The 27,350-nt window shown below is 35.8% G+C and overlaps 1 protein-coding gene across 11 annotated transcripts in view; it reads right to left on the reverse strand.

Annotated features, from left to right (window-relative positions):
* AKAP9 (A-kinase anchoring protein 9) overlaps positions 1-27,350 on the reverse strand; it is a 171,587-nt gene that overhangs the window by 60,357 nt on the left and 83,880 nt on the right. For 8 of the 11 annotated variants that reach the window (XM_046021086.1, XM_046021088.1, XM_046021085.1 and 5 more), the window contains 6 exons: positions 18,842-19,177; positions 17,361-17,585; positions 16,154-16,294; positions 15,568-15,674; positions 12,668-12,873; positions 5,960-6,192 (listed from right to left, as the gene is read on the reverse strand). In XM_046021086.1, the coding sequence (XP_045877042.1) occupies positions 5,960-6,192; positions 12,668-12,873; positions 15,568-15,674; positions 16,154-16,294; positions 17,361-17,585; positions 18,842-19,177 (1,248 nt within the window). The remainder of the gene's footprint in view (positions 1-5,959; positions 6,193-12,667; positions 12,874-15,567; positions 15,675-16,153; positions 16,295-17,360; positions 17,586-18,841; positions 19,178-27,350) is intronic. The other 3 variants (XM_046021090.1, XM_046021084.1, XM_046021091.1) reach the window with 2 other exon arrangements.

Raw genomic sequence — 27,350 nt, forward strand, 5'->3', positions numbered from 1 at the left:
GGATCCTGATTATAAAAGGGAGTAAAGAAATAGCACTTTCAGAATAATTATAATAGATGGAAGAATGAGGAAAATAAAAAATCACCATCAAAATACCATGGTAATAATCATATGGGCAAGCTCTACCAATGAATGATAAAACTAGTGAGTGAAAGTTTAAGGAGAAACAAGATATTTGCATAATCTCAAAGTACCTCCTTCAAGATATTTATTAATTATAATGGGAAAAATAGTAATAATACAGTGGAGAAATAAAGCAGATACCACAAGAAATCAATATTAACATTACCAGTAATAAGATACATGGACATCATGTGCCCTCTGATATGATATACTGAGAAGGGCACATCACTTTTGTGGTATTCTTGTCAAAAATGCATAAGCTTTGTGTAATCATGAAAAAATACCAGACAAACCTGAATGGTGGGACATTCTATAAAATAAGTAGCCAGTCCTTTTCAAGTGTCAAGGTCATACAAGACAAAGACAGACTCAGGTACTAACTGAAGAAGAGGTAAGAGCTGACAAAGACATGACAACCAAATGCAACATGGGACCATGGAAGATGAAAAGGACCTTAGTGGGGAAAAAAATGGTAAAATCGAAACAATCTATACTTCAGTTTATAGAACTGTACCAGTTTTATTTTCTAAGTTCTGATAATTATAATACAATTATGTGAGATGTTAACATGAGGTGAAGTTGAGTGAAACTCTTCATACTATTTTGTAACTTTTCTCTAAGTCTAAAATTATTTCAAAATAAAAAGTTAGAAAGTTGTACACAACAGCTCCATACCTCATTAGGAATTAAATCCCAAGTTCCATGTGATCTGGTTTCCAGATACCATTTCACTTCATCTCTCACTTTCCTCACTCTCCTTGCTATAGTCATACTGGCCTCTTTGTCAGCCACACAAAGAACAAGCACAAGACCACCTCAGGGCATTCACACTTGTTAGTCCTTTGCCTAAAACATTCTTCCCCTACTTATATGGCTCTCTCCTAATCTTCCTCAAAAAATATGCTTGAATATTATATCATCAGACAGGTCTCCCTCAATTTTCCTATATAACATGTTCTCTTCCCCCATTATGATCTCTCCCTATTTTATTTTTCTTCCCAGCAGATATCACCACCTGACATACTGTATGTTTATGTATTGTTGGTCTCTACCACTGAACTGTAAAGCTCTACAAGAGCAAGGATTTCATCTCTTGTTGAATGCTGTACTTCTGGTATATAAAATATTAACTATTATATAGTAGGGCTCAATAAATATGATAAATGAATGATTCATCCCAAGCATCAAGTCTTCCAATAAAATTTACTTGGGCCCATGTGACTCCAAAGTATGAGATAATACTCTCCTTCCTAGTCTTAGGGTATGCTGTAGAGAGCTACTCGGCAAAACTTACCTGTCACCGCAAGGACAAATAGACTACAGCAATGTCTTTCAGTTCTATTTTAGAATTTTTTTGTAAAAAGTGAAAAAAAATTAAGGTAAAAGAGAACTATCCCATTATGAAGAACCAAATAATGACACATTAAAATGAAAATGGAATACAAGTTATTTCACAAAGTGATTACACATTATTTTGTAACAATCTAATGAACTGTTAAAAATATTTATCATGTTCAAGATAACTTTAAATATTAATGAGAATATTCTGAAGCAGTCAATGGCTTTAAACATCTGTCCATGGAAGAGTAGTAGGTGAATTAAATTTGGGTTAAAAGAAGATTTTTTTTTTTAAGATTTTTATTTATTTATTTGACAGACAGAGATCACAAATCGGCAGAGAGAGAGGGGAAGGAAGCAGGCTCCCTGCCGAGGAGAGAGCCCGACATGGGGCTCGATCCCGGGACCCTGGGATCATGACCTGAGTTAAAGGCAGAGTCTTTAACCCACTGAGCCACCCAGGCGCCCCTAAAAGAAGATTTTTTAAAAGTTCCTATTCTCATTACTTTAAAAATACAATTCACCTAAGAAAGATGTGATTTTTATACCAAATGGCAACAACCACTTTAACCTTTTCTCTAACATATTAGTAGAACACTTCAAAGTTCAGCTAGAATAATGTGAACATGTAGTAATAATTTCTAGATCAGTGATTCTCAAACTTCAGTGTATATCAGAATCACCTAAAGGACCTGCAGAAACACAGGTTGCTGGGCTCCATCATTCAGTAGGTCTGGGGTGGGGAGTGAGGATTTAAGTTTACAAGTCCTCGATGATGCTGATGCTGCCGGTTTAGACACTGCAGTTTGAAAACTGCTCAGTGCTCTAGGCAAAGTTTTTGTGACCTGTTCATTAATACTTAAAACAATAGAGTAAAAGCTAAAAAACATATTACTGTATTAGTATTTAACAAATTGAGAACAATTTTGAAAATGCCATGGTCAAGCTCCTGTTGTATCTCACAACCTGGTCACATAAGCAGACGTGATGAGGTGTGATCTAGGCCTGGGAAAATTAGTGTTTCAGATGGATTCCACATGCTTGTCTGTTGGCAGTATTAATGGAGTATGGGGGAAGTTTCTCCATAGTAGTCTATAAGAACAAGTCTAACCATGGATCGCTTCTTATTTATTTACCATTTTCCATGGTGCTTGTCAAAAGAAAAATATTATACAGTTGGCCCTTTAACAATGCAGGGATTGGGGCGCTGACTCCATGCACAATCAAAAATCCACAGAACTTCTGACTCTCTGAAAACTTAACTAATAGCCTACTGTTGACCAGAAGTCTGATGACCTAAACAATCGATTAACACGTATTTTGTACATTATATTACATATTATATATTGTATTCTTACAATAAAGTAAGCTAGGAAAAAGAAAATGGCATTAAGAACATCATAAAGAGAAAATGCATTTACAGTACTGTACTGTATATATTGAAAACATCTGCATATAAATGGAGCTGTACACTTTAGCTTTATGTTCAAAGGTCAACTATACTGCATTAACTAGACTGTCCATAATTTACAGTGGCATCAAGTAGCAGCAAGAGTATTAACAGTGTTCAAGATCCAGCTCAAAAGTATTGAATAGTGCTAAGAATGGAAAAGTATTACTAGTTTTTTCACGGTATGAAAGAGTGTAAATCACAGAAATTAAATACTAATGTAGCTGATACAAGCAAAAGAAAAAAAAAGGCAGGATTATGTTGAGACTCCATACAGAATTACTTAAACTCCTTTCACAGAATAAAAGGGATAATTATGATGCATATGCATTCAAACTTTAAAAGAGCTGAGAAGCAACAGCTGAAAATGTCTGAATTGACTCAGCTAACTCAGTAGAGTAGCATACTGTTAAAGTGGCATATATGCAAGAATTCTAAAACCCAGCCAATCCAGGGCTTATGTTAATTAAAAAAGTAAAGACTTAGGGGCACCTGGGTGGCTCAGTGGGTTAAGCCTCTGCCTTCGGCTCCGGTCGTGGTCTCAGGGTTCTGGGATCGAGCCCCATGTCGGGCTCTCTGCTCAGCTGAGAGCCTGCTTCCCCCTCTCTCTCTGCCTGCCTTTCTGCCTGCTTGTGATCTCTCTCTTTGTCAAATAAATAAAATCTTTAAAAAAAAAAAAAAAAGACTTAAAAAATAGCAAATCTTAGTCGAAAATATGTTTTCTTATAATAACTATGGAATTTCATATTATGACATAGCATTCATAGTTTCAATGTTTGAGCTTCAGTAGTCTACCTGAGGCTGAAGAAAAATATGGTAAACATTAAAATTCTTTGATCCAAGAGTATTAATGTCTTAAATTAATAAAACAAATGAAGCTGGTTTTTATTGCTGCCTTCTTCCTATCAGCACTTGGGATGTTGGCAATGAAAAGTAACTCACTGGGGCGCCTGGGTGGCTCAGTGGGTTAAAGCCTCTGCCTTCAGCTCAGGTCATGATCCCAGGGTCCTAGGATCGAGCCCCACATCAGACTCTCTGCTCTGCGGGGAGCCTGCTTCCTCCTCTCTCTCTCTCTGCCTGCCTCTCTGCCTAGTTGTGATCTCTCTGTCAAATAAATAAAAATATTAAAAAAAAAAGAAAAGAAAAGTAACTCACTGTGGTTTTAGCAAGAGATGAAACCACTATTGTTATTTGTGTAGTTATCCTTTCTACTGTGTATTAGTAAATACACAAACATGCGAGTTTTAAAAAATACCGTACGTCTTTTAGTTCTTTGTGATGCTCAAGGAAATCTTTAAGTAACTGAGGCAAAAGTCTTTCAATCATTTTGTACCTGCTGTAAAAGAAAGCTCTGGAAAAACAAGAATTGTCCAAAGACAGTAATTTATCTATGAAAACATTTCTGATACCTATTTAACTGAATATGAATACCTTAGAGTTTGGCCAATCAAGGTACAACTCAGAAAATCAACAGTAGCTGTATTATGATACATTCTGCTGGCCAAATAGTGAATTCTCATCGCAAAGTATGGTAATGTGCTCTTAAAAAGATACAGTCCATATTCCAGCACAGAAGAGAATTTAAACTGTCTCCCTACAAGGAAGAGTGAACCTGACCCTATAAGGAAGAATAGGCCTTCCCTACAAGGAAGAATGCGAAAACTCTAATTGTCTGAAGACTATCCAGAAGACAATTATTTTGCTGGTAATATATGCTGTTTTGATAATGCCTTCTTTGTTAAATACCAAAAGCAAGTTGCCAAGAGAAAAAAATGGATTGATAATGTAAAATTGACGAATCACTAAACTCTACATCTGCAACTAATAATATACTATATGTTAATAAACCGAATTTAAATTAAAAAATAAAATAAAATTTTTAAAAAATAAAATAAATCTTTAAAAAAAAAAGATATTGAAACATTAGCCTAATAGTGGGTGGTTAACAAGTGATTTTAAGGGTCACTAACTAAGGACTCAATTACTAACTTAACCTGAAGGTTAAGAGAGGACTCAATCACTTACTTAACCTGAAAACAAATAAATTTGGCATTAAAACATAAAATATATAACGATATTTGTCAAATATGGTAAATCCAATAGTCATTGCTATTGCAGAAACATTGTATAACAGAATAATTTTTTAGAGGAAAAATGTAACATCAGTGAAAGCCCGACATTGGAAATAACAAGACAGCAAAGACACTCTTTCAATTTCTCAACTTCTATCTGTAACACACATGGATACACTGTGACTAAAGATATCAATGAAAATGTTAATAATATGGGACCTGTAACTGATGACAATGGAGTACTCATTTGATTTACATAACAGCTATGAATTCAGTTGTTTTAAACATTTTAAAAATAAATAAGTGAATTTGCTTTATTTTAAAGCAACAATTTTTTCAATTCTACATACAGTAACGAGACAATTACCATACATAGTGTAAAAATGTTAGAGACAGACAAAATTGCATTGTAAGTTATAAATGGTTATATCCCTTTAAAATTTCTATAAAAACGGTACTTCAATGTAGAAACTGTCCCTCATCTAAGTGCCTACCAAGAGACAGTAAAGTGAGGTAATCTATTAACATTCATGAAAAGGATGTGAAAATCATGTGAAGAACTGTAGGTCTGATTTGTTATCATATTATAATAGCAGTGTGTTAGGACATACTAGAGCATACAGTTTAAGAGATTCCTTACATTATTCCTTCGAATAAATAATATACATTATAATGGAATATTTCATTCAATGGTAAAGTTAAAATCTCTTGATATCAAAAAAAGTAATGTGTAAGAATTTAGAATATTTTAAAATTAAAAAAACACTGAATTTTAGAACCTGAAAAGTCCATCAAGGCATTAAATTAATACTTATCATCTGAAAAGAAACCTGCTGATACCAATATCAGTTGTGATAAATACAACTACTTATTAAAGAGGAATGTAACTAACTTTCTGTGAGAAAACACTTAGTTGTTCACTGGCTTAAAAGGAAACCTGCAAAGGTAGTACAGATTAGTAGCATAAAGAGGTTACCTGACTACTAGTTTCACTTATAGCTTCCAGGAGTTTCTCAACTGCTGCTTGTAGTCGAGAGCTAATACTCAGCATAAGTTCTTCATTTTCAGGGTCTATTTCAGTTCCAGCAAAACCACTCCTCACAAGCCGTTCTGAGAGATCTGTCCCTTCTTCAGTTACTTTTGTCCACATACTACTGTCATTTCTTGGCATATCACTTCCAGAATAAGAGGGTATAGACTCATCTGTAACTGAAATAATAGTATTTTTATTTAATTCATAAATCAATTATAATTAATAATTAGAGTAAAAAAAGTTACAAAATAAAATCAAGTTAAAAGCTGAAGTCATTGAACTACGAGGTCTTTTTTAAAGGCCTTTATATAACAACATTGCAATGAAACAAATAGGCAAATACAGAATGTAATACTCTTTGATAACCAAGCAGGTAGAAGAATGAGAAGGATAATGCTTTGCTAAGAGGGCTTTGCAGAAATTAATATATGGGTTATTCAGTATTTTTTATTTGACAAAAAACTTTTTAAGATTTATTTATTTATTTTGGAGAGAGAACAAGAGTGCATGCACATGCACACAAAGGAAGAAGGGACAAAGGGAGAGAAAGAGGGAGAAAATCTCAAGCAGACTCCCTGCTGAGCACAGGGCCCTATGCAGGACTCAATCTCAAGACTCCGAGATCATGATCCAAACCAAAATCAAGAGTCGGTCACCCAACTGGGACAGCTAGGCACCCTTCTGTGATAAAAACTTTTAAAACAACTTTTAACGCTATTTACTAAGTGCCCACCATGCAGGATTTACTAAGTAATGGAGACACATAGGTGGTGGGATCTGATTCCTATCCTCAAGGACTATATGATGAGGAAATAAATACATAAATGATAATGAAAAGAAAAACACTATGCAATGGGATATTCCAGGAATAGGATAGAAGAAGTGCTCGATTTTGTCTAGAACAGATCCTTTTTTTTTTAGAGTTTTAGAGTTTTTTAGTTATTTTATGTATTTATGCATTTGAGAGAGAGAGAGAGCACAAGCAAGCAAGCAGGGGGAAGGACAGAGAGGGAGAGAGAGAATCCTTAGACTCCCTCCTGAGCATGGAGCACAACATGGGGCTTGATCCCAGGACCTCAAGATCATGACCTGAGCCAAAACCAAAAGCAGAGCTGGGTGCTTAACGGACTGAGCCATCCCAGCGCCCCATAGGTCCTCTGATTTCTGAGCACTGTACTGTGTAGCCACACAAGCTCAGGCTAGACAGTAAAAGGGACGAAGATCATTTTGCAGCCTGAAACTTTTCAAAGAGCTATAGTACAAAGAGGGTAATAGACTGAGGAGCAGTTCTAATTTAACAATGGATGTATATGTATCCACACTATTCTGATTTTTTACTTAAACAAAACTGAGTTTATATGAGCAGAGAATAAGCTTTGGAAGCGTTTTCTCTAAACTGAAATAAAAGCATAGGTTATTCATTGCTGTCATGGATTACAGTATTTGTCTGTGGCAGCACAGTACAACCCAATAGTGAAATATCCTGATGAGGAATTACCTATTCTTTTATTACATACATTGTGTATTTCTTATCAGTAACTTATCAGAAAGTTCATAAATTAACATCAAACTTCAATTTCTAAAGTACTCAGAATATTTGTTTTGATACAGTCATCCAGGAGAATAGGAGCTATTTATTAAAATGTCCAGGTAAGCTAAAGCAGCTGGTGCCATGCATTCTTTCAATGTCATGTATTAACAATATCAGGTACAACTTCAGACAAGTTCTACAAATGCAGAAAAGTCCAATATTCACTAAGTACCTCCTCTGTACAAGTCACTGGCTAAAGAATCCAAAACTGCATTCTAGGAAGTGATTTTAAATGTCTGCTATTACACAGTTTATCTAAGTTCTTAATGTAACAGCTAATACAATTTTCACTTTGTATTTTTATTCTCAAAACTTAAAAACAGACAGCAACCAGACCAATATTTCCTTGTACTATTCCACGTATTCAAAACTGAATGTCTCGGTAATACGGATTAATACTTTACAAGTATTCATGAGTTCAAAATTATCTTGGAATTCAAAATGAATTCACATAAAGTATAGTACAATGTATATATTACAAAGTTACTAAACAAAATGAATGCAGTCTAGGAAAAAATATTTTTGAAGCTGTGGAAGAAATATCAATAGTTTGTAATTGGTGTTTAAAATTAAAATATATGTTACATAGCATCCTTAAGGAATTAAATGCATTCTAGTGACCTTTTCTAATAAATACAGATAATTTGACAAATCTGAGTAAAGAGAATAGTCTGATACAATGGAGAGCTAAAGCTTAATGGAGTAAAAGTATGTGGAGAAGTTAGGATGGGGTAAGAGGAGGGCAAAAAAGGTAGTTGGAAAGGAAGTTGTATCCAAGTTGTGAATGATTTTAACTTCATAGGAACCTTGGGGTTTTGCTATAAATATTGGGGTAGTAAGTAATTTTTTGAACAGGAAGATATCAAATCTACAAATCAGGAAACAAACTGCAGCAATACACAAAAAAGGCTGAAGAAGACAGGTTAGAAGACGATTTCAATTGGGGCACCTGGGTGGCTCAGTTGGTTAAGCATCTGCCTTCACCTTGGGTCATGATCCCAGGGTCCTGGGATGGAATCCCACATCTGGCTTCCTGCTCAGCAGGAAATCTGCTTCTGTTCTCCCTCTGTGTGCACGCTTGCTCTCTCTCTCAAATAAATAAATAAATCTTAAAAAAAAAAAAAAGGAAGAAAACTATTTCAATCACCTAGATGAGAAGTGTTGAAAGGTGGGGGGCTGGGCACAGGTCGGAGAAGACTAAATGGATAAGACAGGGAGAAAGAAAGTAGTAAAAGATGGGGTTCAAGTATAGATTATTCTTAGGTGACAGAAGAGTCATTAAGAGAAATATTTTAAAAATCAAGAGAAAGTATATAGAGTAGGCATGAAAAATGAAGATGGAAGTGTTAATGGGCTAGGTAGAGAAGATGAGTCGACTTTTGGAAATATAGGTCTGCAGAGCCTTAGAACTCATTTGTATTAAGGTAAGAGTTGAAATCCTGGAAGTGGATACATTTATTTCATGAGCAGTAAACAACTGCTTTACTGTTTCAGGAGAGAAGGAGGACAAACATAATATAATAAGCTAACAACAGAACCTGTGTGAAAGAAAGTCATAGACAGAAGATGCTCTAGGAGACAAGAAGAAAACATTTCGAAAAAGGAAGAGATGTCAGTAATGTTATTTGTTTAGTCACTCAAACAAGGACTGAGAAGATGCTATTAGATTTGACAACTGGGAGGTCAATGTTGTCCTGAGAGAGAATAGCTGTGGTACTGTAGGCTGATAAAAGTAGGAATTGGTTTAATCTCTCATTGAGTTTGTCAAGGTTCACCTTCATTGGGGAGCAAAGTTAAGAAGAACCAATGTACCCTCCCACACACATTGTGAAGACATAAACATGCTTTGGGGAAAGAGAAGAAATCAATGGTGAGAAAAAAAATTAAAGATACTATGTACTGAACAGGAACAAATCTCAAGCACAAACTGCAAGAGACACATAAAACAAAATGGATAAGCCACTAAAAATTAATTTTTTCAAATGCTAATGAAAAAATACATATTAAAGTATCTAGAAAAGGTGAAGATGTCAACTAGCTTAATGTATCTTATTTGTAACATTTTGAAGATTTACACAAAAATAATGCGAATTATGTTCCAATGAGGAAATAGAACTTACATTATTATTGTTTATCTCAATGAAATAAAAGAATGAGAAAGACATCAAGGTTATACTGTATTTATAATAACTAGTCTTTGGGAGAAAAATCAGAGAAAAACAAATAGGGCAATTTCATAAAATGCTGATAGAAATCTCAGAACTGCCAGTTTGGTAAAGTGACTCATGATTTCAGACTGGTGAACCACTCAGATCTGTGTCTTAAATACAGCAGATGATGGTTACTCAAAAGTCCTTTAGTCATTTACTTTACAGATTTATACCATGTCATTCTTTATCTGCCCAGATTAAGCAGGGTAGGTGATCAGATAGAGCCTCCCCTACCCCAGTGGCCTTCTGAAGGTCTCTAGAGGTCCAACTGAAAACTACTGACTCTATTTTGCCTCTTATACCTGACAGGTGAGTAAACTGAACTGAAGCCCTGGGAGCCTGAGATTTGCCCAGGGCTGCAGAGAGCTAGAGTAAGATTCAAGGGCCTTCTGATACTAACCCAGCATTCTTTCTATCACATCACACTACTCCAAAAGGAAGCTGCAGCAGATGAGATTCAGTGCCTGGTCACCTGGGAAAATGAGGAGGGCCTAAATAAGATGAAATGGTCATGGAGGACCTCTCTGAGGAAGCATCATTAAAGAGTATTCTAGGAAATAACTACTGTTGGCTAGAGACATTTGGCCTTTATCCTAGGAACAATAGGAATATTTAAGATACGCAGTCATCGAGGAGACTGGAAGCCTGGGCTGAAGGTCCAGACAGTTTCCCAGGAGGTATTCAAATATTTTAGTTTCCCCTGAAAGTGGAAGGCTTCCCAACGAGTTCAGCCTAGTAAGAAGCATGCTCATGTTAATGGTTAAGTACTCATGTCACCTTCCTTTACGATTTAAAAAATGTATTAACTTTATTGATTTTCCTATTGCAAAAGTAACAGAGGTGAGCATTCTTCCACTGAGCCATCACAGTGCAGGCCTCAAAGAACTTTTCTTTCAACACATCCTAAGGGAACTTACTGTTATGAACTACTTTAATATTCATTCAAGTTCAACTGATTTCACATTGGCTTGAAATCTCCCTTTAATTTCATAAACTAGGTTACTCTTATGAGGAAGCACACATTAGCAAATCAATTATTTACTTTTTTAGAGAGTTAACAAGTCCATACATGCATAAAATCTAAACAAGTTTGGACTTGAAAGCTGAAAACAGATCACAAGTGCTATTACCTACAATAAAAAGTCATACATAAAAATTGAAAAGCAAATGTTTCATAATCAGAGTAAGACTGAACTTTTTCTGTCATATTAAATGAGACATAAAAGAAATATTTCACAAGTTCCTTTGAGTTTTTACAATACGACTTCATGAAAAATATGAAGGAACATTAAAAAAAAATCTTACAAATGGAACAGTGTCAATTTTTTTAAGCCAATATATTCTTTTAAGTTCATCAGAAAATTCAGTTTTAAATGATAAATTCTATTAATCCAATATTTCCTTCAAGATGCAAAATGTATCTCTAAATGTCCCCAAATGACATTAGTGGTCATCCTAACTAGTTTGATAAACACTTTTACAGTAAGACCAAGAAAGTGTTACCTAATTCTTTTCTATATATCAAGATCTATATGTAGAAATAAAATAGCCCTTCATTGAGAGCTTAACAGAGAGTAAATTTGAAAAAATACTTCTACAAAGTTTGAATGAATTTGAAAGAAACTTTAAAAATTCAGTATTATTTAAGCTTATTTATTAAGAGGGTTTTTTTCCCCCCAAATTTTTAAAATTTATTTATTCATTTTAGAGGGAGAGAGAGTGACAGCATGAGTGAAAGGGGGAGAGGGAGACAGAAACTCAAGAAGACTCCATGCTGAGGGTGGAGCTTGATGCAGGGCTTGATATATGATCACAACCTGAGCCCAAACCCAAAGTCAGAGGTTCAACCAACTTTGCCACCCAGGTACCCCAAAAGGTTTTTAAAATTATCTTTATACTCAACTGATGGAGTTTTCTCTGCACTTGGAAACAGGCTCTGGCCAGCTTGTAATTAGGTAAACTTTCTGTAAGTGGGATAATTTCTTCTCATTTCTCCATATGAAACTTAAACAGAATGCTCTCAAAAATTGCAAATATTGGCATTTTAGAAGGTTGGCCTCTAACTGGGGAGAAATACCTGGGTGTGGAATGGTAGTAAAGTATGGACCTGATCTGCTGATCCAAGAGTCCAGACCCTATCTTTCCCCATCTGACAAAAACTTTCTCACCTTTTGATTGTCTGATTCCCTCATCAATAAGGAATTAAAAATCAAGAGGGTAGATGTCAGTAGCATGAAAGTAAGACATTCGAAGAGGAGCCCAGCCCACACGGCTGGAAGAAGGGAGAATTAGGAAGAGAGCTATGTCATGTTAGGACCTAACCTCTGGATCCACACACATTGTCATACTTCAAAAACACTTTTCTGAGAGGAAGAAAGGAGCTAACAGAGGACACTCTAAAGATCAAGTCTTAGGTTTCTTATCAAAACTTCCTTCTAACCATCTCAACAGAAATGTGAAACTGATGCTTGATTCTTAAAAACTCTTTATTACTCATCTCATAGTGTGGTTTCAGGATGTTCCCACTACCTCCTGGCTATTGATAAGAGTCCTGAGAAGTGATCTGGAATTTTTCTTTTATGGTGGAGAAATTAAACAGTCTCTGGTTTATATAACAAAGTAGTTAAATCTGGGTATCTACAATAACTCCAAGATAACACTGCAAATGCTATACAATAATGGTGTTTTGAGAATACTGGCTCCCAAGTATTTGTGTCTGAAGACATTTTGTTGGAAAAAACTTTAATATTGTCTCTTCTGTATTTTCAACACATAGCAAAACTGCCTTGAATTCAGAAAGATTTGCTGAGGATAATTTATGGTAGTGTCAATGGCATACATAACTCATACCTCCTGTGTGTTCCTCATGGATACATGACTTTATAGGTGCCTCTGCTTCTGACCTCCAAATCAAGCTGGCAGATGGCTGGACCTTATTAGATCTATCTAGAATACCAAGAACATGGCGACCAATTGTTTCTTCAACAGCTGCTGTTGTCTTTACAACTTCTAAGAGGATCTTTAGGAGTCTGTTATTAGCTTTCTGAAGTGCAAATCTGTATAGATAAAGAAACATTTATTAAAATGTTTAATCTTTTTGAAACACTTTGCTATGTTCCACAAAAATGTATCACAAAATATGACTTGAAAAATAAAATATCATATGATCTTCTCTACTACTGTACTTAAATGAAGTGCGTTTGTTTTTTATTTAATAATTACATTATAAAATTTGTTTTCTTCTAAAAATTTTTGGTCTATCAGTAAAATTTTTTTTTTTTTTTAACAAATGTGCAATACTGTACTGAACTTAAAGAAATCATACAATTAAAGTTTTAAGCTAGTAAAGTTTCTAAACTAGAAGAAAATTTTAAGGAGATACAAAAGTTAAGTTTTAAAAATTGTGGTAGTAAACAAGCACATGTGAGCTGATACGTGGTTTTATGGTTCTTTATGGTTCTTATACATGTTTCACATTTAAACTACTTTGTGTCAAACCTATAATTTAAAATATAGTTTAAAAATTCCACCAGAAAAATGTGTATTTCTACAACTTCCTGGTGATAATATAAATAATTAAATTACAGAAACAGGCAGAGACCTGTTCTTAAAAAGGTCTATTGTGCAATATCACTATCTGCCAACACCAGAGGGAATATCATAGGACATTCTTTATATCTGCTCCAGACACAAATTTCTCAAGTTATATAAACCACATTCATTTCAGCCAGTAGAAAGAATTCATTTTCAACCAAATGGAATTAATAGTGCATCTATCTTTTTAAAAAGATGTCAAACATTTTCATTTTCAAAAAAATCAGAAAATATTGCTAACCACCCACCTAAATATCTCAGCAAAAATAATCACTGTTAACATTTTAATGCCTATCTTTCTAGCCTTCCCCTCTACCTCATAAATATATTCATTTTAAAAACAAAAATGGAATTATCCTGGACAAAGAGTTTTTATGTTTTGTTTTGTTTTTTTTTTTTTGCGTGACACAAACACCTTTTCTTTTCTTTTTAAAGATTTTATTTATTTATTTATTTGACAGAGAGAGATCACAGTAGGCAGAGAGGCAGGCAGAGAGAGAGAGAGAGGGAAGCAGGCTCCCTGCTGAGCAGAGAGCCCGATGTGGGACTCGATCCCAGGACCCCGAGATCATGACCTGAGCTGAAGGCAGCGGCTTAAACCACTGAGCCACCCAGGCGCCCCCACAAACACCTTTTCATGTCAAGAAATATACTTCCATAAATGCTGATTCAGAAGATTATGTGATTAACCTTTGGAATAGCTAAACAGTTCTCTTGTCCTAATAGCTTAATTCAGTAAGAATACTCTAACAGTGGCAAACTTTATACTTAATACATATAGATAAAGTAAGAGACTTTCATGGTAAAGGTCCTCTGTTTAAGACAATTTGCTCTCTCAACTTCACACTGTGGGAGATCACCAAAAATCAGGTTAAAGGATATCTATTTTCACAGGCACATGACATAACTATTTTAAGACAAGGTAATAAACGGACAAGTTCTCCTTCAGTATTTGTCAAGTGAAAGAGACAGTTCTATTTTCGTACCCAGATCAAGTTCTCTGCTTACATGAGACCAGGCATTAAAAATAAAACTCTAAGTAATTTAGTTAGTAGTAATTCAGTCAAGGGTTTTATTTAACTTTTTCTTAGGTTTTGTTAAAGCCCCAAATGCCTCAGGACTAGGATAATTTGAAAATATTTCTAAGTAAGAATAGTAGTTAAAATATGTTGGTAAAGAGAAATAAATATGAATACTCATTTATTAGCACTTGCTGCAAAAATTCCTAAAAATTAAACACTACATTGTTTTAAAAATATACCAGAGATAAATAATATAAAATAAACAAAGTTTATTTTATATTGCCATGGTAACTCTAATTTTCATACACTGTCTTTCTTGTTTGAGTTCCATACTGACTGTGTTCCATACTGATGATCCAATGGGGAAGCCAAAATCTTAGGGGCCAAATTCCTCCATGCAAGCTGAGGAAGGAGGTTAGGAGGACACAGAGGGTTGACAGTCACAGAAATTGGAAAAGGAGGAAATTAAGTTAGTAGGTATTAGTTTAATTTAAAATTAAAGAAATTATTTTCATTTGAACAAAACAAATTTTAAAATATTATGGTTACAGTCCTTAATATGGGGGTAAAATTCTCATTTAATATTTTACACTTATATATTAACATCTACAAAATCAAGTCAGGGAAGGTTTTGTTAACATCGGATCATAAATTTATTTCTCTATAAAAGTGGGATATGGATTAGAAGTTCTTATCTGATATGCAATAAATGAAAGAAAGAAGCTAATCGCAGACTACCACACTTCATTTTTTTTCCTCATCACAAGCAAGTGGGTGGCTTATATTGAATGCATGTCCATGAAGTGAAGAAATGTACTCAGAAGTGCAATTGTGTTTTTTAGGATAAAAAATGGCATACGAGCAGAATAAAATTAATAAAAAAAGGTTCAATAATCAAATAATGCCTTATCATTTGCTGAGATAAGTACATGGTCAAGATCCAAACAAAAATTACTTTACATATAAAGAAGATTTTTAAAAATTGTTCTATTTAACAATCAAAAACTGACAATTCTTTACATACACAGTAAAATGGACAAATAAATGTACAAGATCAAAATAAGGACAAAGTTTATCACACTGAAACAACTATTTAATTCCCTTTGTACCAAAAAAAATAGACATTCTGCATACCTTTCATTGGTCAGAATATCAGGAGGCACATCATCAGGTTTTCTGTCTGACTCCTTTTCTTTAAAGATCTGTTCTTCAATTTCCTCTTGGTTTTCATTTCCATTCTGCTTAAGTTTATGTAAAGGTAGAGAGGACAAAACAGAAAGAAAATTTGTCATCTGGGAAAAACCATGTCATTCTTCTACATTGTTATGAGGTGAGACAGAAAACTCAGCAGGCAAAATAGATAATCTTCCAAATAATATTTAACTACATTTTATTAAGGGATTAGCATTATCAAAAAAGATAAGCAACCTAATGCAGAGATGAAAAGAAGTTTAATGGGTTCAAACTAATGCATGCTCTAGTGTTACATCGTTTGTTAGGTTGCTCCCTGGTGAAACAATAGTTGCTGCTATAGTAATGTCCTATGCAAATTACCTTAAATAGAAGATAAAAATCTTGACTCCACCTACCTTGGATGTAAACAATCACAAATACATTAAGCTCAACACTTATAAAAACACATTCATACCAAAAACAAAGACAAACAGATCCTACTGCATTGTTGATCCACTGCTCCTAGGTGGGCCAAAGTCCATACTACCTGTGTTTGCGTACTGCTGTTGCGCAGCTCACAACACAGCTTCTCTCTTCCAGCTAGAGACAGCTGCTTTAGTGCTTCCAGCTCCTCTAAAAGCACCCTCTCTCTCTCTGAAACCAGGTTTTCATTATCTATTGAGGATCTCTAAATAAGAAAAAAGGTCATGAGAGAATATTGTTTGCGATAGAAGAAAAAAAAAGCAGAAATAATTAGCAGATTTCTTTTAACCCCCTAGACCAAGAAGCCCTTTCTACCTATGAGTTACATCCCATGATTACGGGTTAAAAGCACATATAAAGTTCAATGCAAAATTTGAAACTTAAAAAAGCTAATTCAGGAATTTGTGAAGCTCAATTAATATTATTTTTATATGCCAATTTTGCATTGAAAAATCAAGTTTAAATTCACAAAATGCAATGAAGAAAAGCAACACCAATTTTTCCAAATGATATGTTTTATGTTCAACTCCCAATTTTCTTATTATTCTATATTTGAAAGAACACATTTCAAGATTTCTCTATTTTTTAAATCTCATTTAAGTTTCCAAGATAAATTGAATAAATTTTTTTTATAGGCACTTCTATATAAATATTTCTTGCTTTTCTGTAATGATTTTGTGAGCACACTGTATATAGCAATTTGTAAGTATCCAGCTCCCAAATACCAAGGAGTAAGAAAAAGGATAAGAATGTTATGTAAATCTGCATTTCTCAAATCAAGAAGAGATGTTTCCTTGGACAAAGTTCCAGAAACATACTACTTCAGATTCCCATTCATGATTAAAAAGACAGATTAAAGATAGATAAAGGTAAATCTTGGAGATGCTAATTGGTGGACTCACAAAACTAGAAATGAATATAGGAAAAATGACTATCAACTGCAGTTTAGCACAAAGAATTTCCAAAATTGTCAAAGTGCTTTTGTTGTGTATGGTCAATGGAATGATTCAAAACAAACATACAAACAACCTTGTAGCCACTTTTCCAATGGCAAAAAAGGCAGATCAATAAAATGGCACAGAGGACAGGCACTCCAAAGTTGAGTCAGATGTTCCTAACAAGATTTAAGGCTGCTGTGCTGATGAGTCTGTTCCTGATGTTAAATATTTGTACTTATTCGTATCTTGGCAATCATTTTGACTTTCAAAAAAAGGCTATATAAAGAATACTGTTATTTTAATTGGGGAGAAAAGGGCCTCTAAGTCCCATACCTGGGCTAATTGTCGGTTCAGTCTCTTAATCTCTTCTTGCAGCTGTTCCTGGTCTTCTCGCTGTCTCTCCATCTGGCGCATGTGTGCCTGCCGTAACAGTTCTGTTGCCTGCTGATGTTCTTGGTATTGTCGTACAAGTTCCTGCCTCATATCTTCCAACTGTTCCTCATTTAACATTAGTTGTCTAGAAGCATCCATACTCGATACCAAAATCTCATCATGGATCTACAATATTAAAAAAAAAAAAAAAAGCAGCATGCATAAAATATTTCATGGAAATCTGTCAGAATCAACATCATTAGAAAGAGATATGAAAGCAATTCTAACCCACAAAGCACCTGATGTTTTCTCCCCATTACTAAACTAAAACATAAAGTTAAAAAAAAAAAAAAGAAATCTGTCTTCATTATAATTCCAATTCGGTGTAAAGTTAGTTTATTATCATTACACACGTTATTCTCTAAAAGCAAAAGAGTTGTTTAGCAGTTCGTTTAGATACAATCTGATTTTATGGGAGGAGGAGAATAAAAATTAAAAATCCTCTGCTCTTAATGAGTCTATAACTCCATTATCCCTCCTGACATTTTATGATGGGGAGATAATATAAATGGAATATTTATAATTTAAAATTATATTTATAAAACATGAAAAATTTTACCTACTTATATTATGCAATGGTTATCATAGTACTACAGAGAACTGCTTGATAAGAAACAATTTTTAATAATTTTTATTTGGAAATAAAAGATTTATATTCCACTTTCTCAAACTCATAAGAAATCAACTGCTTAATGAAGTTCACAAGTACTTCAATTCCCAAAGAACTACTACTTAAATGAATAGTTGCTGGTAACCTAAAGAGGTTTTCACAAACACCTTAGTTTTGCACTTCATGTAGAAGTTGACAATTTTATTTGAATATGCCTCTAAACAAGACAACACATCCTGAACATTAATAAAAAATTTGAATTCAAGTAACTTTAAAATGTAGGATTTACTACTTTGCTAAATGCACAATGACTGTGGTATAGACAGACTAGATCCTCCATTAATGAGTAAGCAAAGAAGAGGAGAATTAGTAGATAGAGAGTACAGTATTTTAAATTTCTTCTTAAATAGGTAGCTATTTCCTTGTGATGTTATCATCACATTAAATGAAGCAAATATTTTATTCATACATATTGCTAAACTATAAGACAATTAATCATAAATTGACTGAAACAAAAATAATGCAGGTATAACTTACAATGAGATTTTACCATTCACAATATGTACAAGATTAACAATACCATGAACCAGAGTTGTTTTATTTAATACTAGTATTAAATCATTTATTCATATGTAAGTAAAAAAACATACTCATAATTCGAATCCCTAAGACTAGATTAGATACCTTCCTCTCCCATTAAGGAACATTAATTACCGGTAATAATTTTATCGTGAAGGAAGCAACAATTTTTTATACAAGGAAACATACTCACAGGTTCTCTGACTATAAATGTTTTATCTTTGGAGAACATTTCTTCTGAAATAGTCAGTTCACGGTCCTTCGACTCTAGTATATCATCAAGATTATTATTGTTTGATAACAGAACTTCCTTTCCATCTTCCCCTAACTCTTTACTAAGTGGTTTAAATTCTTTAAATTTCATGTCTATTGCTTCAGAAGTTTGACCCTCTGATAATTTCATTTCATTTAAATGTTCTTGCTGACAGAAAGCATGTGCTTGTTTTGACAATGTAGTATCTTCTTTTTCCCCAGTTATTCTAGATAGTTCAGTTTGTTGAGCAAATGCTATACTCATTGACACAATGACCTAAAGAAATAAACAAAAGGGATTAGATTTATAAATATCAGCAAGAATTTATTTATTTAAATATTTTTAAAATTTAATTAACATATAATGTATTACTGGTTTCAGAGGTACAGGCCTGTGATTCAACAGTCTTTTATAATACCCAGTGTTCCCTACATCACGCCCTCCTTAATGTCCATCACCCAGTTACCCCATCCGTCCACCTGCTTCCCCTCCTGCAACTCTCAGTTTGTTTTCTACAATTAAGAGTCTCTTGCAGTTTGTCTCCCTCTCTGGTTTTGTCTTGTTTTACTTTTTCCTCTCTTCTCCTATGATCTCCTGTTTTGTTTCTTAAATACCACATATGAGTGAGATCATATGATAACTGTCTTTCTTGATTGACTTACTTTGCTTAGCATAATACCATCTAGTTCCATCCACATCATACCAGCAAGAATTTAAAAAGGAAGTTACCGGTCAAATGGTTTTATTTATTTATTTATTTAAGTTTTAAGATTTTATTTATTTGAAAGAGAGAGAGAGAGTATGAGCGGGGGAAGGGGGGAGCAGAAGGACAGGGAGAAGCAGACTCCCCACTGAGCAGGGAGCCTGATGCAGAGCTTGATCCCAGAACCCTGGGATCTAACCTGAGCTGAAGGCAGATGCTTAATCAATGGAGCCACCCAGACGCCCCTCAAAACGGTTTTAAACTAAAAGAAATCCTACAGAAAGTGACAGAGATATATAATAGTATAATATATTTTACATGCCTTTAATCTCCAACTGGTGATAAGACCTCAAGACTAGCTTTTACTTTAATTTCCTGTCCTGAATCTGATTTGCTTGTCTCTCAATACTAAGAATGCAACACACACAAAAAGATCAAAAATATGAAAGAGAAGCAAAGAGATAAAGGATAGAGTGGGAATGTTCATCCAACATCTAACCACTGTGTCAGGAGGATATATTAGAGAATGATGGAAAGGAACTCTTTCATGGGTAATAGATGAGAATACATAAGGTATCGCTCCTAATGGAGAAGACAAATGAATCTTGGAAGGACAAATAAAGAGAAAACCAAACAGTTTTTAAAAGTGTCCAGAATAAAAAGATGTTATTACCTATGAGGGAATAACAATTAAAATGACAAGGACTGGGGCGCCTGGGTGGCTCAGTGGGTTAAAGCCTCTGCCTTCAGCTCAGGTCATGATCCCGGGGTCCTGGGATCGAGCCCCACATCGGGCTCTCTGCTCAGCAGGGAGCCTGTTTCCTCCTCTCTCTCTGCCTGCCTCTCTGCCTACCTGTGATCTCTGTCTGTCAAATAAATAAATAAAATCTTTAAAAATAAATAAATAAAATGACAAGGACTTTCTTAGCAGAAACAAGAGGAAATCAGAAAACAATAAAAGGTTATCTTTAAAGTTCTGACATTAAAATAACTGTCAACCCAGATTTGAATGGTCAATAAAACCATCTTTCAGGAATAAAAGCGAAATAAAAGCATCAAATAAAAACAGTTTACTCCTAGTAGATTGTAATTAAAAGAATTTCTAAAGGATGTCCCTCAAAAGGCAGAAAAAGATCCTAGAAGGCAGCCATTGGATGCAAAAAGGATTAGAGCATTAAAATTTCTTTTTGTAGGAGGAGGAGTCAAGATGGCGGAAAAGTAGCAGGCTGAGACTACATCAGGTAGCAGGAGATCAGCTCGATAGCTTATCTAAACATTGCAAACACCTACAAATCCGACGAGAGATCGAAGAGAAGAAGAACAGCAATTCTAGAAACAGAAAATCAACCACTTTCTGAAAGGTAGGACTGGTTGAGAAGTGAATCTAAAACGACGGGAAAGATAGACCACGGGGAGAGGGGCCGGATCCGGCAAGCGGCGGAGCAACAGAGCACAAAATCAGGACTTTTAAAAGTCTGTTCCACAGAGGCTAAACCGGGCTGAGGCCCACGCGGGGTCAGCGTGGCCCCAGGTCCCGCCTGGTCACAGAAGGATCGGGGATATCAGAGTGTCGCAGAGCTCGCAGGTGTTAGAACAAACTCTCAGCTCGGCATTACCTTGAGCTGGTTGCGGACTGGGTGAGCTCGGAGCGCGGCTGGAGGCTGGGGATACGGGAGTGATTGGGTGCTGCTGTCCTCTGGAGTGCACTCAGGAGTGGGGCCCCGGGGTCTCGGCTCCTCCAGGCCGGAGACTAGGAGCCCGCCATTTTCATTCCCGTCCTCCGGAACTCTACGGAAAGCATTCAGGGAACAGAAGCTCCCAAAAGCGAACCGGAGTGGATTACTTAGTCCGGCCCCCGGTAAGGGCAGTGCAATTCCGCCTCGGGCAAAGACACTTGAGAGTCACTACAACAGGCCCCTCCCCCAGAAGATCAACAAAATATCCAGCCAGGACGAAGTTCATCTATCAAGGAAAGCAGGTTCAATACTTAAGACAGCAGTGGAACTCCAGAGGAGGAGAAAGCAAAGCACGGAACTTATGGCTTTCTCCCCATGATTCTTTAGTCTTGCCGTTTATTCAATTTTTTTTTTCAATTTTTCTCTTTCTTTTTTCTTCTTCTGATAAATTTTTTAAAATTTTTACCCTTTTCTTTTTCAACGGTTTTTGCTAGTTTATCTAAAATATATATTTATTCTTTTTTTATATTTTTTCTTTATTTGTTTTATTTTTAAAAATTTTTTTTTTCTGAACCACTTTTTATCCCCTATCTCCCCCCATAATTTGGGGTCTCTTCTGATTTGGTTACAGCGTATTTTTCTGGAGTCTTTGCCACCCTTTTAATATTTTATTTGATCCTTCATATCCTCTTATCTGGACAAAATGACAAGGCAGAAAAAAATCACCACAAACAAAAGAACAAGAGGCAGTACCGAAGGCTAGGGACCTAATCAACATAGACATTGGTAATATGTCAGATTAAGAGTTCAGAATAACGATTCTGAATGTTCTAGCCGGGCTTGAAAAAGGCATGGAAGATATTAGAGAAACCCTCTCTGGAGATATAAAAGCCCTTTCTGGAGAAATTAAAGAACTAAAATCTAACCAAGTTGAAATAAAAAAAGCTATTAATGAGGTGCAATCAAAAATGGAGGCTCTCACTGCTAGGATAAATGAGGCAGAAGAAAGAATTAGTGATATAGAAGACCAAATGACAGAGAATAAAGAAGCCGAGCAAAAGAGGGACAAACAGCTACTGGACCACGAGGGGAGAATTCGAGAGATAAGTGACACCATAAGACGAAACAACATTAGAATAATTGGGATTCCAGAAGAAGAAGAAACAGAGAGGGGAGCAGAAGGTCTATTGGAGAGAATTTTCCTAATATAGCAAAGGAAACAAGCATCAAAATCCAGGAGGTGCAGAGAACCCCCCTCAAAGTCAACAAGAATAGGTCCACACCCCATCACCTAATAGTAAAATTTACAAGTCTTAGTGACAAAGAGAAAATCCTGAAAGCAGCCCGGGAAAAGAAGTCTGTAACATACAATGGTAAAAATATTAGATTGGCAGCAGACTTATCCACAGAGACCTGGCAGGCCAGAAAGAGCTGGCATGATATATTCAGAGCACTAAATGAGAAAAACATGCAGCCAAGAATACTCTATCCAGCTAGGCTATCATTGAAAATAGAAGGAGAGATAAAAAGCTTCCAGGACAAACAAAAACTGAAAGAATTTGCAAACACAAAACCAGCTCTACAGGAAATATTGAAAGGGGTCCTCTAAGCAAAGAGAGAGCCTAAAAGTAGTAGATCAGAAAGGTACAGAGACAATATACAGTAACAGTCACCTTACAGGCTAATAATGGCACTAAATTCATATCTCTCAATAGTTACCCTGAATGTTAATGGGCTAAATGCCCCAATCAAAAGACACAGGGTATCAGAATGGATAAAAAAACAAAACCCATCAATATGTTGCCTACAAGAAACTCATTTTAGTTCCGAAGACACCTCCAGATTTAAAGTGAGGGGGTGGAAAACAATTTACCATGCTAATGGGCATCAGAAGAAAGCTGGGGTGGCTATCCTTATATCAGATCAATTAGATTTTAAGCCAAAGACTATAATAAGAGATGAGGAAGGACCTACTCAAAGGGTCTGTCCAACAAGAAGATCTAACAATTTTAAATATCTATGCCCCTAACGTGGGAGCAGCCAACTATATCAGCCAATTAATAACAAAATCAAAGAAACACATCAATAATAATACAATAATAGTAGGGGACTTTAACACTCCCCTCACTGAAATGGACAGATCATCCAAGCAAAAGATCAACAAGGAAATAAAGGCTTTAAATGACACACTGGACCAGATGGACATCACAGATCTATTCAGAACATTTCATCCCAAAGCAACAGAATACACATTCTTCTCTAGTGCACATGGAATATTCTCCAGAATAGATCACATCCTGGGTCACAAATCAGGTCTCAACCGTTATCAAAAGATTAGGATCATTCCCTGCATATTTTCAGACCACCACGCTCTGAAGCTAGAACTCATTCACAAGAGGAAAGCTGGAAAGAACCCAAATACATGGAGACTAAACAGCATCCTTCTAAAGAATGAATGGGTCAACCAGGAAATTAAAGAAGAATTGAAAAAATTCATAGAAACAAATGATAATGAAAACACAACGGTTCAAAATCTGTGGGACACAGCAAAGGCAGTCATGAGAGGAAAATATATAGCGGTACAAGCCTTTCTCAAGAAACAAGAAAGGTCTCAAGTACACAACCTAACCCTATACCTAAAGGAGCTGGAGAAAGAACAAGAAGGAAATCCTAAACCCAGCAGGAGAAGAGAAATCATAAAGATCAGAGCAGAAATCAATGAAATAAGAAACCAAAAAAACAATAGAAAAACCAATGAAACTAGGAGCTGGTTCTTTGAAAGAATCAATAAGATTGATAAACCCCTGGCCAGACTTATCAAAAAGAAAAGAGAAAGGACCCAAATAAATAAAATCATGAATGAAAGAAGAGAGATCACAACTAACACCAAAGAAATACAATTATAAGAACATACTATGAGCAACTCTATGCCAACAAATTTGACAATCTGGAAGAAATGGATGCATTCCTAGAGACATATAAACTACCACAACTGAACCAGGAAGAAATAGAAAACCTGTTAAACAGGCCCATAACCAGTAAGGAGATTGAAACAGTCATCAAAAATCTCCAAACAAACAAAAGCCCAGGGCCAGACGGCTTCCCAGGGGAATTCTACCAAATATTTAAAGAAGAACTAATTCCTATTCTCCTGAAACTCTTCCAAAAAATAGAAATGGAAGGAAAACTTCCAAACTCATTTTATGAGGCCAGCATCACCTTGATCCCAAAAGCAGACAAGGATCCCACCAAAAAAGAGAACTACAGACCAATATCCTTGATGAACACAGATGCAAAAATTCTCACCAAAGTACTAGCCAATAGGATCCAACAGTACATTAAAAGGATTATTCACCACGATCAAGTGGGATTTATTCCAGGGCTGCAAGGTTGGTTCAACATCTGCAAATCAATCAATGTGATACAACACATTAATAAAAGAAAGAACAAGAACCATATGATACTCTCAGTAGATGCTGAAAAAACATTTGACAAAGTACAGCATCCCTTCCTGATCAAAACTCTTCAAAGTGTGGGGATAGAGGGCACATACCTCAATATTATCAAAGCCATCTATGAAAAACCCACCGCAAATATCATTCTCAATGGAGAAAAACTGAAAGCTTTTCCGTTAAGGTCATAGGAACACGGCAGGGATGTCCATTATCACCACTGCTATTCAACATAGTACTAGAAGTCCTAGCCTCAGCAATCAGACAACAAAAAGAAATTAAAGGCATCCAAATCGGCAAAGAAGAAGTCAAACTATCACTCTTCGCAGGTGATATGACACTATATGTGGAAAACCCAAAAGACTCCACTCCAAAACTGCTAGAACTTGTACAGGAATTCAGTAAAGCGTCAGGATATAAAATCAGTGCACAGAAATCAGTTGCATTTCTGTACACCAACAAGAAGACAGAAGAAAGAGAAATTAAGGAGTCAATCCCATTTACAATTGCACCCAAAACTATAAGATACCTAGGAATAAACCTAACCAAAGAGGCTAAGAATCTATATACAGAAAACTATAAATTACTCATGAAAGAAATTGAGGAAGACACAAAGAAATGGAAAAATGTTCCATGCTCCTGGATTGGAAGAATAAATATTGTGAAAATGTCTATGCTACCTAAAGCAATCTACACATTTAATGCAATCCCTATCAAAATACCATCCATTTTTTTCAAAGAAATGGAACAAATAATCCTAAAATTTATATGGAACCAGAAAAGACCTCGAATAGCCAAAGGAATATTGAAGAACAAAGCCAAAGTTGGTGGCATCACAATTCCGGACTTCAAGCTCTATTACAAAGCTGTCATCATCAAGACAGCATGGTACTGGCACAAAAACAGACACATAGATCAATGGAACAGAACAGAGAACCCAGAAATAGACCCTCAACTCTATGGTCAACTAATCTTCGACAAAGCAGGAAAGACAGCCTCTTCAATAAATGGTGCTGGGAAAATTGGACAGCCACATGCAGAAAAATGAAATTGGACCACTTCCTTACACCACACACGAAAATAGACTCAAAATGGATGAAGGACCTCAATGTGAGAAAGGAATCCATCAAAATCCTTGAGGAGAACACAGGCAGCAACCTCTTCGACCTCAGCTGCAGCAACATCTTCCTAGGAACATCGGCAAAGGCAAGGGAAGCAAGGGCAAAAATGAACTATTGGGATTTCATCAAGATCAAAAGCTTTTGCACAGCAAAGGAAACAGTTAACAAAACCAAAAGACAACTGACAGAATGGGAGAAGATATTTGCAAACAACATATCAGATAAAGGGCTAGTATCCAAAATCTGTAAGGAACTTAGCAAACTAAACACCCAAAGAACAAACAATCTAATCAAGAAATGGGCAGAGGACATGAACAGAATTTCTGCAAAGAAGACATCCAGATGGCCAACAGACACATGAAAAAGTGCTCCACATCACTCAGCATCAGGGAAATGCAAATCAAAACCACAATGAGATATCACCTCACACCAATAAGAATGGTAAAATTAACAAGTCAGGAAATGACAGATGCTGGCGAGGATGCAGAGAAAGGGGAACCCTCCTACACTGTTGGTGGTGGGAATGCAAGCTGGTGCAACCCCTCTGGAAAACAGCATGGAGGTTCCTCAAAATGTTGAAAATAGAACTACCCTATGACCCAGCAATTGCACTACTGGGTATTTACCCTAAAGATACAAACATAGTGATCCGAAGGGGCACGTGTACCCGAATGTTTATAGCAGCAATGTCTACAATAGCCAAACTATGGAAAGAACCTAGATGTCCATCAACAGATGAATGGATAAAGAAGAGGTGGTATATACACACAATGGAATACTATGCAGCCATCAAAAGAAATCTTGCCATTTGCAACAACGTGGATGGAACTAGAGGGTATCATGCTTAGTGAAATAAGTCAATCGGAGAAAGACAACTATCATATGAGCTCCCTGATATGAGGACGTGGAGATGCAACATGGGGGGTTAGGGGGATTGGAGAAGAATAAATGAAACAAGATGGGATTGGGAGGGAGACAAACCATAAATGACTCTTAATCTCACAAAACAAACTGGGGGTTGCTGGGGGGAGGTGGGGTTTGGAGAGGGGGAGGGGGTTATGGACATTGGGGAGGGTATGTGCTATCGTGAGTGCTGTGAAGTGTGTAAACCTGATGATTCACAGACCTGTACCTCTGGGGATAAAAATACATTATATGTTTATAAAAAAAAAAAAGAAAGAAAGGATGAATACCCAACTTTTGTAGCAACATGGACGGGACTGGAAGTGATTATGCTGAGTGAAATAAGTCAAGCAGAGAAAGTCAAGTATCATATGGTTTCACTTATTTGTGGAGCATAACAAATGACATGGAAGAGATTGGGAGATGGAGAGGAGAAGGAAGTTGAGGGAAATTGGAAGGGGCGGCGAACCATAAGAGACTATGGACTCTGAAAGACAACCTGAGGGTTTTGAAGGGGTGGGGGTAGGAGGTTGGGGAAACAGGTGGTGGGTAATAGGGAGGGCACGTATTGCATGGAGCACTGGGTGTTGTGCA

The sequence above is a fragment of the Meles meles genome, chromosome 10, assembly GCF_922984935.1.
Source record: "Meles meles chromosome 10, mMelMel3.1 paternal haplotype, whole genome shotgun sequence".
In the NCBI taxonomy this organism is placed as follows: domain Eukaryota; kingdom Metazoa; phylum Chordata; class Mammalia; order Carnivora; family Mustelidae; genus Meles; species Meles meles.